This window comes from Bos taurus, chromosome 18, assembly GCF_002263795.3.
Source record: "Bos taurus isolate L1 Dominette 01449 registration number 42190680 breed Hereford chromosome 18, ARS-UCD2.0, whole genome shotgun sequence".
Classification (NCBI taxonomy): domain Eukaryota; kingdom Metazoa; phylum Chordata; class Mammalia; order Artiodactyla; family Bovidae; genus Bos; species Bos taurus.
The window spans coordinates 36,165,279-36,179,062 of record NC_037345.1 but is presented as its reverse complement, the minus strand read 5'-3'; the positions used below and the strand labels follow the sequence as shown (position 1 = coordinate 36,179,062).

The window sequence follows — 13,784 nt, the reverse complement described above, 5'->3', positions numbered from 1 at the left end:
GTGGTTTTGATTTGCATTTCTCTGATAATGAGTGATGTTGAGCATCTTTTCATGTGTTTGTTAGCCATCTGTATGTCTGCTTTGGAGAAATGTCTATTTAGTTCTTTGGCCCATTTTTTGATTGGGTCAATACAGTATACTAACGCATATATATGGAATTTAGAAAGATGGTAACAATAACCCTGTGTACGAGACAGCAAAAGAGACACTGATGTATAGAACAGTCTTATGGACTCTGTGGGAGAGGGAGAGGGTGGGAAGATTTGGGAGAATGGCATTGAAACATGTAAAATAGCATGTATGAAACAAGATGCCAGTCCAGGTTCGATGCACGATACTGGATGCTTGGGGCTAGTGCACTGGGACGACCCAGAGGGATGGTATGGGGAGGGAGGAGGGTTCAGGATGGGGAACACATGTATACCTGTGGTGGATTCATTTTGATATTTGGCAAAACTAATATAATTATGTAAAGTTTAAAAATAAAATAAAATTTAAAAAAAAAACAAAACACAACTTTTAACAGCTCTTTAGAGGCACATGGCTTTGCTTCCTGACTTCTCTCATGCAAGCACTTGGCTTTCCATCTTCTGAAGTTGCTACTATCTTCTAGTTACTCTCTTTGACCTACTGTATCTCCTCTCCTGCTCTGCTGGTCACTGTGGTTTCCAGAAGGAACAGATAAACACCATCTTTTGTTCAATATAGCATCTTTAATCAGAAGTCTATACTTTTTATAAATTTGTACTCTTATGTGGCTTAAATATTTTTACAGTGAGCAGGTGCAGGTGTTACTTACGTTAAAAAATGTAACATATGAAAATAGAACCCCTTTTACTCTGCCAATTACAGTGATCTAGTTACAGAATGGTGCAGAGGGTGGCAGTTTCCTGGAAGGGCAGGAAAAAGGGAATCTTGTTCATTCCACTCCATATACACTGGCCCCCTTGCTGATCCTGCCACACTCTGGGCATACTCCCTCTCATCTGAAACACTCTTCCCCTAGGTATATCAATGGCTCCCTCCTTCCCTGCTTCAGATCTTTGCTCAAAAGTTACTTTTCTCAGTGAGATTCTCCATGACCACCCTATTTACCTTACCACACTCCCTTCACCATCCCTTTCCTTGTTAGATTTTTTCTTTCTAGTGCTTATCACCATCTAACATGCTGTGTATTTTGCCTTGTTTACTGTCTCTCTATATATACATATGAATGTAAGCTCCAGTTAGAACTGGACATGGAATAACAGACTGGTTCCAAATAGGAAAAGGAGTACGTCAAGGCTGTATATTGTCATCCTGCTTATTTAACTTATATGCAGAGTACATCATGAGAAACGCTGGGCTGAGGGAAGCACAAGCTGGAAGCAAGACTGCCAGGAGAAATATCAATAACCTCAGATATGCAGATGACACCACCCTTATGGCAGAAAGTGAAGAGGAACTAAAAAGCTTCTTGATGAAAGTGAAAGTGGAGAGTGAATAAGTTGGCTTAAAGTTCAACATTCAGAAAACTAAGATCATAGCATCTGGTCCCATCACTTCATGGCAAATAGATGGGGAAACAGTGGAAACAGTGTCAGACTTTATTTTTCTAGGCTCCAAAACCACTGAAGATGGTGACTGCAGCCATGAAATTAAAAGACGCTTACTCCTTGAAAGAAAAGTTATGACCAACCTAGATAGCATATTCAAAAGCAGAGACATTACTTTGCCAACAAAGGTCCGTCTAGTCAAGGCGATGGTTTTTCCAGTGTTCATGTATGGATGTGAGAGTTGGACTGTGAAGAAAGCTGAGCGCCGAAGAATTGATGCTTTTGAACTGTGGTGTTGGAGAAGACTCCTGAGAGTCCCTTGGACAGCAAGGAGATCCAACCAGTCCATTCTGAAGGAGATCAGCCCTGGGATTTCTTTGGAAGGAATGATGCTAACGCTGAAACTCCAGTACTTTGGCCACCTCATGCAAAGAGTTGACTCATTGGAAAAGACTCTGATGCTGGGAGGGATTGGGGGCAGGAGGAAAAGGGGACGACAGAGGATAAGACGGCTGGATGGCATCACCGACTCGATGGACGTGAGTCTGAGTGAACTCCGGGAATTGGTGATGGACAGGGAGGCCTGGTGGGCTGCAATTCATGGGGTCGCAAAGATTCGGACACAACTGAGCGACTGAACTGAATTGACTGAAGCTCCATGAGAGCACAGATATGTCTGTTTTGTTCACTGCTATGTCTCTGATACCCAGAAGAGTAGGTGGCACATAGTAGGCCCTTAATACATATTAATGGAATAAAAGAACTTGGGAGTTGGAACAGGGCTCTGAATCAGTAAAGACCATTCCATGCCTCATTCTTCTCTGCATTATCTCACATACTAATATACCATTTGCCAACACAGTTTTTTTTTCCATTGTATGAATATATCACAATTTATTAATCATTCTTCTAATGAACACAGTTTTTAAAATTTTTCATCTTTCATCCAGGAATTCTTCAACATGCATTTGTAACAAATAGAGAGATGTGTCTTTTTACATAACTGTGCTGTGTTTAGACGCTCAGTCGTGTCCGACTCTTTGTGACCTCATGGACTGTAGGCCACCAGGCTCCTCTGTCCATGGGGACTTCCCAGGCAAGAATACTGGAGTGGGTTGCCATGCCCTCCTCCAGAGGATCTTCCCAACTCAGGGATCAAATCCAGGTCTCCTTCATTGCAGGCAGATTCTTCTTTACTGTCTGAGTCACCAGGGAAGCCCAAGAATACTGGAGTGGGTAGCCTATCCCTTCTCCAGGGGATCTTCCTGACCCAGGAATCAAACTGGGGTCTCCTGCACAGCAGGCGGATTCTTTACCAACTGAGCTATCTGGGAAGCCCCTTTTACGTAACTACCTTTACTACAAATACACAAAAAACAAATTATTTATATCTTCTAACACTGGGTCCATGACTTTCACAGAAATGTCTTGGTACAATTGGTTTGTTTGAATCAAGAACCACTCATTACACTTCCCTGATAGGTCTCAAGTCCCTTTTAAGCTGCAACAGCCCTGTCCCTCCTTAATGCCATTTATCTGATGAAGAAACTGGGTCATTTGTACTATGGAATTTCCTGCATCATGGATTTGGTTAATTGCTTCTTCATTGCACTTAATTTGCTCCTTTATCCTGTGGGGTGGTGAGGGGATGGGGGTTGTTTTATATTGTTTGGGGGTTTGGAGAGGAAGAACACTTCCTGGTGGTATGGCATATGTCGTACTGCATTACATGAGAGGCACATCATAATGTCTGCTTCTCTTTTTATAGTGATGCTAAGATTACTCAGCCCAGTGAATTCCCTGGCAGTCTAGTGATTGGGATTACTTGCTTTCACTGCTGAGGGTGCAGGTTTAATCCCTGGTTGGGGAACTAAGATTCCACAAGCCACACAATGCAACCAAAAAAAAAAAATAATCAGAATAAGCTGAAAAAAAAAAAAGAATAAGCTGAAATATATAGGGAAACATATACGAACACTCTTTCTTTGACTCTCTGAAATGAGTCAAAGCGTCAGACATCACTGGGCAACTGAACAACGACATACTGATATTAGCATTAACCCTGAAATTAACCAAAAATAAAATGGACAGGCAGATGGAGATATAGATAAAAATGTGATAAAGCAAATACAGTAAAAGACTAATGACAGAATCTAGGTGGTGGACATCCAGATAATCACTATAAAATTCTTCGAAATTTTTGAAAGTTTTTATAATTAAATGCTGGGAGAAGAAAGGATCAGATGGTTTGGGTATATTTGGCCTAATACATTCATTATAAAGTATCCCTAATGGTTTTTGTAGACACTGATGATTGCTACCTCAATCGATTATTTCATTAGGGGATTGCAAAATATTGATATAATTTTCTAGTTCTCATTTTGAATTTTCCAGCTGTGGCTCTTACACAAAGAAAAAAATTTCTTCATTGACTAATTACATGGAAACATAGTTCCCACAGGAAAGATAAATGTCTTATTCTTTCCCTGCATTTATCGATTTACAAAGTAGTGAACTGATCACCTAGGAACCTCCAAAGATGTCCTACAAGATACCTTTTGGGGGGGAACTAGATGCATTTCAATCCACTGCAGGCATTATTCTCTTTCATGCTCAAATTGTCCTACCTGTGGTCAGTGGGAGCCCCTCCAAAGTTAACTTCTGAACGCTACTGACATGAGCCTGTTTATCTCAGACTGCTTCCTGGTTTTCAAGCACAACAAGATGTCCTGAGGCTTACACTGTACAATTTCTGCCCTGGACCTTTAATCCAATGAGCTTTGCGTTCTTCTGGTAGGAAGTGGTGATTAGAAACTATAATCTGGTACTAGTGATGCTTAGGGCTACTGGACTGTCATTGCTCTTGGCACGGACAATGGACTGAGCTAGGAAATATCTGTTTTTAAAAATGAGAAAAATAAACTATGAGTTCAAACAAACACTTCCAGTTAAAATTTAATATGACAGGGGTTCTACTTAACTTAAATTCATTAAACTCTTTTATTTTTTATACTGAAAGTCTTCATTCCTAATGATATTAACAAAATTACTTTTAATTTATTACTTATAATTTATCCATATGCATGTATGTATTTCAAAATAACATACCAAAATTATCACCATCACTAAGTCTACAAGATGCAGTTTAGTGGGGTTTTGTGTGGTCCTTTTTGTCATGATACAGTTCAACCTCAGATGAAGGAAAATTTAATGGGACAAATCACTTTTGTATCAGCCTAATGCCATTGTTCCTTAATTAGGAGCAAAGGGAGATAAGTGGGAAAGTTTAAGTCATATCAGTTTTTAAACCATTTCCCTTTCCAATGGGCATCCTGAGACAAAAACAAGGTCTGGGTGAAAAATTCTTTAGCGAATTGATATAAACACAGGAGAAACAAATCACCCTACTGAGTAATACAGGGTCAATGAACTGAAGGAGTAAGAGGCCAGAAAAGAAATCATGAGCATAAATCTCATTAAACAGGCACGATAAGTCAGAGCTGACAGGCATCTGCAAATTTTCTCAGCAGGAGCTGTAGTGAAATGCTGCTTAGCAACACCCGAAGGCAGAGGACAATGACGATGATACAAAGAGCTGGAGTGTCAGATTTAAGTGTGACAATCAGACCATCTCACAGCTGATTATTCACCAACCAAGCCACAACCAACTGTGGTAAAGGGTAAAATATGACTACACTGCCTATGCTTTAGTACTTTTAATTCCTACTTTTAAAAAATGCTGGCAAAAGGTTTCCCTAGTGGCTCAGAGGTAAAGAATCTGCTTAGCAATGCAGGAGACACATTCATTCCCTGGTCCAGGAAGATCCCTCATGCTGTGGAGCAGCTAAGCCCATGCACCACAACTATTAAGCCATGTTCTAGAGCCCCTGAGCTCAACCACTGAGTCCATGTGCCACAGCTATTGAAGCCTGCAGGCCCCAGAGACCATGCTCCATAACAAGAGAAGCCACTGCAATGAGAAGCCCGTGCACTGCAATGAAGAGTAGCCCTTGCTTGCTGCAGCTAGAGAAAAGCCCTTTCAGTAGTAAAAATCCAGCACCGCCAAAAATAAATAAATAAATATATACGTATGTAAAAAACGCTGGCCAAAAAAAAAAAAAGGCTGAGCCATTAAATTCAAGCACTGATCTGATCCACAGTTACTTGATCCTGAAGGCACTAGATAAAATCTGTAAACTTCACTGGCAAAATAAAAAGGCAACAAAAATACTTCACAGGTTGTGATAAGCTGTTAGAGGACCTATAAAATTCAATGTGATCATTAGTGATTTTTTTTTTCAAATTTGAGTTTTAATCATTCTCAACATTTTTTTTTTCCTGCTATGACATATAGCTTACAGGATCTTAGTTCCCAGACCAGGGGTTGAACCCGTGCACTCTGCACTGAAAGGCCAGAGTCCTAACAACTGGACTGCCAGAGAAGTCCCTCATTCTCAACTTTTAGTGTACATTAAAATTATCTATGGAGCTTAAAATAAAAAATACATATGCCCAGACTCTAATGTAGACATACTGAATCAGAATTTCTAAAAGTGGGCTGGGCATCAATATTAGGAAAAAGATCCCAGGCAATTTATTGGCACCAAAAGTTGAAAAGCACTGAGATATATAAATATTTAAAACAGTTCTGTTTTATGTGCACAAGAACCACTTCAAGAGCTTGTTAAACATGACAATTCCCAGGACCTATGAAAGTACTGATTCTCTTAGTCTGGTGTGGCTCAGTAATTTACTTTTAACCAGAATTCCAGGTGTAGCACTGATACAAGTGTCATCAAAACACACTCTGAGTGACATTTTAAAAAATATCTTTGGGAAAGAATGAAAGAAACCAAAACAGACAAATACCACCAGGCTGGGATCCGTTATGTGGCAGCCACTGACCTGAGTGATGTTGGTGAATATCTGCTCAGACATTCTCTCACACAGAAGAGCCACCAGTTGGAGAACCAGCAGCTTCCGCTCCTGACCTTCCACCAGAAGAGTCTGGTGCTGTTCTAATTCCAAAAGGCTTTTGTTGGAGAAAGACTTCATTTTTAACTCTGTTTCATCTTCCACAGCCACGTGAGTTAATTCCTATCAGTGTGGGAGAAAAGAAAAAGTAAAGAAAAATCCTACAGAACTAAGGACTTTAAAAACAGAAAACTCATTTGAAATGTATATATGGAGAACCAGTCTCTGTTCATTACAGCATTAGTTATAATAGCCAAAAACTGGAAACAAATGTCCTTCGATAAGAGAATGAATAAGCTGTGATGTATTTACTATATTGCAGCAGTTGAAATAAATGAACTAGATCTACACAGATATCAATATAATCTTAAAAACACAACTGAATGGAAGAGGTAAGCTGCAGAGTAATACATATATCAATGTGCCAAGTATATGAAAATGATAAACTTTACAATAAAAATCATAAACACACACAAAGAACTAGCCTGACAAACTACTTACTTTATCACTATTTTTATGATCTCTACCACTAGCCTCCCTTGAACTGAGGTCATATAACATTTCCAAACCCTTTTCAGTGACTATTAGATGCTTTTACCACCAGAGTTCTTTTTCCCTAGGATATTCAGAACTGAACTTCTACTAACAGGTAATTCATTACTGTGGGTTTTATAAGATTTTCCCTAGCTTTCATCTGTAAATTTCCGTGGGAAAGGAAAACCTTAAGTTCCATAATAATGAATACTTTAACCACAGTATTAATAACTGACAGTTTAGAGCAGTGGTGCCCAACTGTTTCTGGGCAATTTTGCTCTCCAGTGGGCACTTAGCAATGCTGAGGGACATTTTTGGTTGTCATAACTGGGAGATGACACAGACATCTCTGAGTAGAGGTCAGGGATGCTGGTAAACATCCTATGATGGACAGGAAGCCCCCACTCAAAGAAACAAATACCTAGCCCAACATGTCAATAGCACCAAGGTAGAGGAACTTTGGTTCAGAGCAAAGCCCTTTGACTTTTTGAAACAAATTTTAAAAAATCATCCAATTAGGAGAATATTTTCTTGGGATGTTATTTACAGTGAGTGGCTGCACAGGGGTATGAATGTGAATAAGAGAGGTGAGAAACCTCAAAAAAGTATCCCCCACTTCAATTCTAGGAACGTTAGCCCTGATTTCCTCCTCTCATTCTCCCAACCCACACCAACCTTAAACTCCAAAGACATTCTCTTAGAGTGGACATTTTCTTTAGGGAAAATACCAAAGAAGGCAGAGATCAATGACAGGGAATCAGAGACACTGATTCATGGTCTCTAACAATGCAAATAAGGAGTAACAGGGTGTAAGTTACTGACATTAGAGCAAAAGAAAACAAAGCCACCAGACTAAGAAATAAACCCGGAAAAGGCTTCAAGTGGCTACAAAATGAAATGAGAGGGGCAGAACTGCTAAATCTCCTTTGCAAATACCTGACAAAACAACAGTCAGAAAGGATGAGGGATTATTCCACAGCTGTAAAACCTGCTATTAACTTCAAAAGAGTTCTTACTGTCAACACAGAGCAAAGATTAACCCTTTCGTAGATCAATCGCTTTACTTTGGTCATCTCTAAAAATTCAGTGGAGATTACCTCGCAAAGGAGTTCGATCCTATGTATACTGCTGAAGGTAAATTTCTTTTTGACTGAACCAAAGGCTACTGAAAAGAAAATATTACCCTATGAACTTTATTTCTCCTAAATTAAGACCTAATTTTAGAACCTAAAATTATGACTGCCTGGCAAATTCAAAGGTGCTCCTGATACTACCCTAGAATAAAAATGACAGTGAGCTATACACAATTCTTACCTTCAAGCAGAAGATGAAGAAGTCACCTGCTAAACCACATTCCTGGCAATGGGACAGCAAGCCCCCAAGGTGCTCCACTCGGCACTGCTCTGAGGACACCTTTTGGTACAGGGCTTCATCTTCATCACTGCAATGCAGGGGGAGATTTATTTCCCAGAGTTATTCTTTTTTTTTTTTTTTTGGAGACCCCATTAATAATCTTCTAAAGTAACATGTTAATTTCATACAGTAAATCATTATAAAGCTCAAAAATGTTTAAATTATTTTCCTGTTTCTCCATGCTGAAAAAGTTATTTATTCTCAGAAGCTAGGCTATCATGTTTTGTATAGTCATTTGCTCAAATGGGGAAAAGATTCATTTGAAGACGGACGTTGAAAGATCACTATTGATATTATTTCAATAAGCTTCAAATGCAATGAGGAATTAAAGTACAGGTTTATGCATATATTCTGGTTCCTGAAGAAGAGAAGAGACAAGAAAAGGCTGAAAAGTGAGGCCAGACCACAGAGAATGTTGGATGCCAGTCAAAGGAGCTTGGATTTTTTTCAATGAGCTGCTAAGGGTTATGAGCAGTGGGAAAAAGACATAATCTTCATAGGAAGAGATTCAGTCAATCTCAGTGAGCCAATTGTTGACTTGTAAAAATCCATAGATTCAGAAAACTGAGCAGGCTGAATTTCCAAGTAATACTGTGGCTAAATTATCAAAAACAGTGTTGTGATTTCTGCAAAAAGTTTAAGGAAAATTCTCATAAGGTACTATGGCTTCTAGTTTTCATTCATCAGACAAGTGAAAAAGCCAACATATAATATTCTTATACTATATCACGTAAATAAATACAAAGGTACAGAAGATACACTAAAAACAAGACGCTAAAATCGTGTAAACTGTGATTAGGACAGTTGGTAACTTTTGTTTCCTCTTTATGCTTTTTTATATTATACAAAGAACATTTACTATTTTTGTGATGAAAGAACAAAACTTCTTTCAGATTAAATTGAGGGAAAAAATGACAGGTGTTGCTTCATTTCAGTGAAAAGTACAATTATTAAAGTTAATTTAGCAAACAGTCTCACTGGGCAGTATGTCCCAATCTGCTGGTTCACTAGTAACATAGTATTTATAATCCTTTAGTAGAATGAATCACCTAGAAGTTAAGTTTAGGATTACTTCCTATATTATCCTATCTTTTAGAGATCATTCATGTTATCTCCAACACATTTTAAGTTAGAAGAAAAGCTGAAATTGTGTCTAACCTTCTGTGAACCATCTTATCAAAATGAAATACCATATTCAAAGATTCTTTAAAAAATAAAAAAAGACATGCTAACAATTACCTTCAGAAGCATTGTTTTATTCATTCTTAAAACTGCAATGGAAGAATCAATTTCAAATAGTCATATTTAGCTCCAGAAAAGTAAAAATTCTGGATCCAAAGATGATAAAATCTAAGCTGCTCTTCTAGTTTCTTTAATCAGACTTCTTATTGATAACTAATGCTGCTGGGCAGAATGGTGGAGTGAAAGGTAAGTGGCGATAAAAACCACGGGCTTGGGGGATGAACACCATGAGCAGTTTTAAAAGAAATCGTAAACACACACACCAGACACCACCACCACCCCACCATCCCAGTCTGGTACAGTGTCAACTTACTGGAGAAATGGAGTGTCTTCAATATGTAATGGAAGCTATGGACCCTATTTTCAGCAAAGAATCTGTATTTGCATATAAAAAATCCCTTGTGTGTAATTTCAAGGGGATTATAGAGTCCCAGAAGTCCATGTAGAGACCCCTAGTTAAGGATCTATCGCTTCTGGCAGTGAACGGAGATTCATTCTATCACTGCCTATTTACTTTTTTTCCTGCCAAAGAGAGAAACTATAGTTTCAATAGAAACTATTGATTTTGACATACTTGCACTAAAGACTTGTTAAGATAGCACTAAGTTTTAACTGCTGATAAGTCAAATACTATGAAATTTTCTATGCAGTCACTAAATTGGTTCTAAACTGTTCCAAAGTGGTTTTAAATAAAAATGACAAAAAATATTAAGCTCCCTTTGTTCAGGGGCATAGTTGTAACTGCAAAACCTACACTGATGGTTCTATTTGCAATCAATATTTTTTTTCTGTTCGAAAAATAGAAAAATTTTCTGATTGAATACGTGTTTTAAAACTTAACCAAAAAAAAAAAAACTTAATCAAGCTGACCATGAATAAAAATATTAGACTTAAACACTTTAACAAACAGCAGGACTTTGAATGTGATATGACATTTGAGTAGAGCAGCTGCCACCAGTTAAATATTACATGGACTCTGATCAACAAGAATTTATGTTCTGAGGTGGTAACATATACACATATCACCCAGAAAATGGAAATAATGTAAAATACATTTGTGAGACATAGGAGAAATAAATTATCCATTCCACTAACATCAGTTAGCTGCTTTCTAAACAATCCCTAAGAGAAACAAACCTCTATCACAAAATTACCGTAAGAGTGCTCTGAGAGAATTTCCCTTAGGAGTAAGTCTGACTCTGAACACACATATACCATTTTGAATGTCAGAAAGAGAACTGGATTGTTACAGTGTTGAGGGTGAAAGGTGTTTGCCAATTACTCTGATTCACTGGCAAAGACTCTGCGAAATAAGTGGGCTTGTTATGACACAGAGCTGTGAGACTGCAGTAAACTGCACCTATTAGTTAGCATCTAGGAAAAACCTGGAGGATCATTTAAGGGTCACCTTTCACTTAGAGATTATAAATAACACCTCAGCTGCTAATTTCTGGTTTCCTTTCTATCAGCGCCCCTTAGTGGACAAGTCATAGAACAGCCTTTTGGGTACAATTAAATCTGACGAGAGAGCAAAGAATGGGTGGACTCACCAAAAGGCCTCTTTGATGGTGATCATAATGCCGCCCTGAGTGGCAGCTCTAAAGTGGCACAGAGAATGGAGAGCGGGCACAGATTTGTCCAACCCTGCAAATCCTTTCAGGCTAGCAATTGCCTTCTTTCTCTCCAGTCTCCCCAGAATCCATAATAAGATCTCTTGGCAAAGTGACCTGGCAGAAAAAAGCAGTTATAAATGAGCTTGTCATCATACTCTACATGTCTAACAAGTTAACACAGAAAAAGAAAGAATGACTGTCAGGTTCCATGCATTCTTAACGCTGGCACAATCACCTAGTATCACTGACGTGTGGGAGCGGAAACTATGCTTAAGAATTTCAGAAAGCAAACATCCTGAAATTTGATGAGCGACTGACTAATCTCTGGCTGTAGAAGCAGCTCTGATATGACACATGAGCCCCACATGGTTTTTTTTGTTAATTCCAAGTGTACTCACTGCCTTTGGACCAGGCACTGTGAAAGAATGCTGGCACGGATCAAACCATCTACCGTCAATGGGACCAATAACTGGTGACCAAGAAATAGTACACCAGCAAATTCTTGCTGATTCCTTATCCCCTCTTAACTGTGCCAGTCAACCAGGAGAGAAGTGGAATAAACGTTTGCTTCTTCCTTCTCAGTCTGATGAGACATGATAGTGCTATGAGGACTTCAATTTCAAAACTAGAACAAGAGTTATTATAGGAATGGTCTTCAGAAGCCAAATTCACACATTTATACCCTCCATCTTCCAATGCACTTTCTCTTGTCACTTCCCTCATGGCTGCAGGCCTCAGTGACACCCTAACCAAAAGGCAATATGTAAGCTGTGAATAATATGCCAGACTGAGTACTTCCCTTTATCAGTTAACAATGATGATGATAATGACTATTTATTGAGCTTATAATTTGCCAAGGACAGTGCTATACACTTACTTCAATATAGTTAGTCTTCATAATAACCCTATGAAGAAGATAATATTACTGTGTATGAGATTACATATGGGGGGATTTCCAAACACCAAAAATCAGAATTCTGTAGGACTTTGGAAAGGATAGAAATTTTTTAAATTTTTGTTGGAGTATAGTTGATTTGCAATGTTGTATTAGTTCCAGGTGTATAGCTAACTGAATTAGTTATACATATATCCACCCTTTTTTAAGGTTCTTTTCCCATATAGGCCGTTATCGAGTATTGGGTAGAGTTCCCTGTGCTATACAGCAGGTCCTTATTATCTATTTTATACCTAGTAGTGTGTATGTGTCAATCCCAATCTTCCAATTTAAGTCTAATAAGGAGAGAGAAACAACACAAATCACTGTGAGAACAGTGTCCATACATAATGAGTCCCACTTAAATTTCAATACAGAAGATTATTTTCTGGATGACTGAGGAACTCCTTCTTTCTCATTAACACTGTGCACAAACACCAAATCCAGGCCTAAATTACAGAGTGCCACATTCAGATCCAGGTTTCCCAAACTTGATTTCTAATTGCTCACAAGGTGTTCATGGTCTAACCTCTATTTCCTCCTCCCCAGACATACAGTAGCAGTATTGTTCACTGGTCAAACAGGGGCATGCTCATACGTGTACAGAGATTTTCCCTCTGATGTCTAAAACAGAGGCTGAGGAAGGTCATTCTAGAAACTAAATCCAATTCCCCTGCAATCTGCAAAGCACTCTTTCTTTTCTAGAGGACTGTCAGAAGTTTTTTTGACCTTGAAAGAAAAAATAAAAAACAACTACGAAGGGGCATAAGTCATATTCAAAAGAAGAACAACATGCAAGAAAGACTTCACTGTTTACAAACAAGAAGGTTCTCTAGGTTGTTTACCTTAGATGAGACACGCTCTGCTTGGTAAAACAGTAAAGAGAGAAGAGGACTCCCAGGACAGGAAGCAGAGAATCCACCAAAACTGATAAAGGTTCATTCCCGACCACATACACCTAGGGAAAAGGACACAGCGGTACAGTGAGTGCAAGGCCTGAGGAATGGGAGTCAAACACCGCACACATATCAGCAGGGCTGAAGGCTTACCTTAAGTAACACTCCAGTCCTAAGGTGAACATTTTTAAGTCTAAGGCTAAGGAAAACACCTGAGATTGGCAGACAGGTTGAAACACAGCGAGACTGAAATGAAGTATCACCCTTCATGCATGCAGCCTGAAGAACTGCTGGGGAACCAGGCAGATGGACCCATTTTCTGACCTATTCCTTTCCTACTTCTGACTAGCTCAGAGCCTCCTCATCTACTATTCATCTATACAATAGTTATCTTACTGCTAAAGGCCCTGCTACTAGGACTAACAAGCAAACAGAAAAGCTTAAGACTAGATTTGAAAGAAAAAAAAGCAAAATAAAAGTTTGCTCTAGGTTTGTCCTTTTTTTAATTTGTTTTTATTTATTTATTTGGCTGTGCTGCGTCTTAGTTGCAGCATGCAGAATCTTCTACCTGTGGCACATGGGATCTAGTTCCCTGACCAGGGATTGAACCCCGGGTCCCCGGCATTGGGAGCACAGAGTCTCA

At 38.8% G+C, this 13,784-nt stretch overlaps 1 protein-coding gene across 2 annotated transcripts in view; it reads right to left on the bottom strand.

The window, feature by feature from the left end:
- TANGO6 (transport and golgi organization 6 homolog) overlaps positions 1 to 13,784 on the bottom strand; it is a 184,446-nt gene that overhangs the window by 126,771 nt on the left and 43,891 nt on the right. For both annotated transcript variants that reach the window (XM_002694832.6, XM_005218871.4), the window contains exons 8-11: positions 13,091 to 13,203; positions 11,249 to 11,425; positions 8,358 to 8,484; positions 6,441 to 6,632 (exon numbers count right to left, since the gene is read on the bottom strand). In XM_002694832.6, coding sequence (XP_002694878.2) covers positions 6,441 to 6,632; positions 8,358 to 8,484; positions 11,249 to 11,425; positions 13,091 to 13,203 — 609 coding nt within the window. The remainder of the gene's footprint in view (positions 1 to 6,440; positions 6,633 to 8,357; positions 8,485 to 11,248; positions 11,426 to 13,090; positions 13,204 to 13,784) is intronic.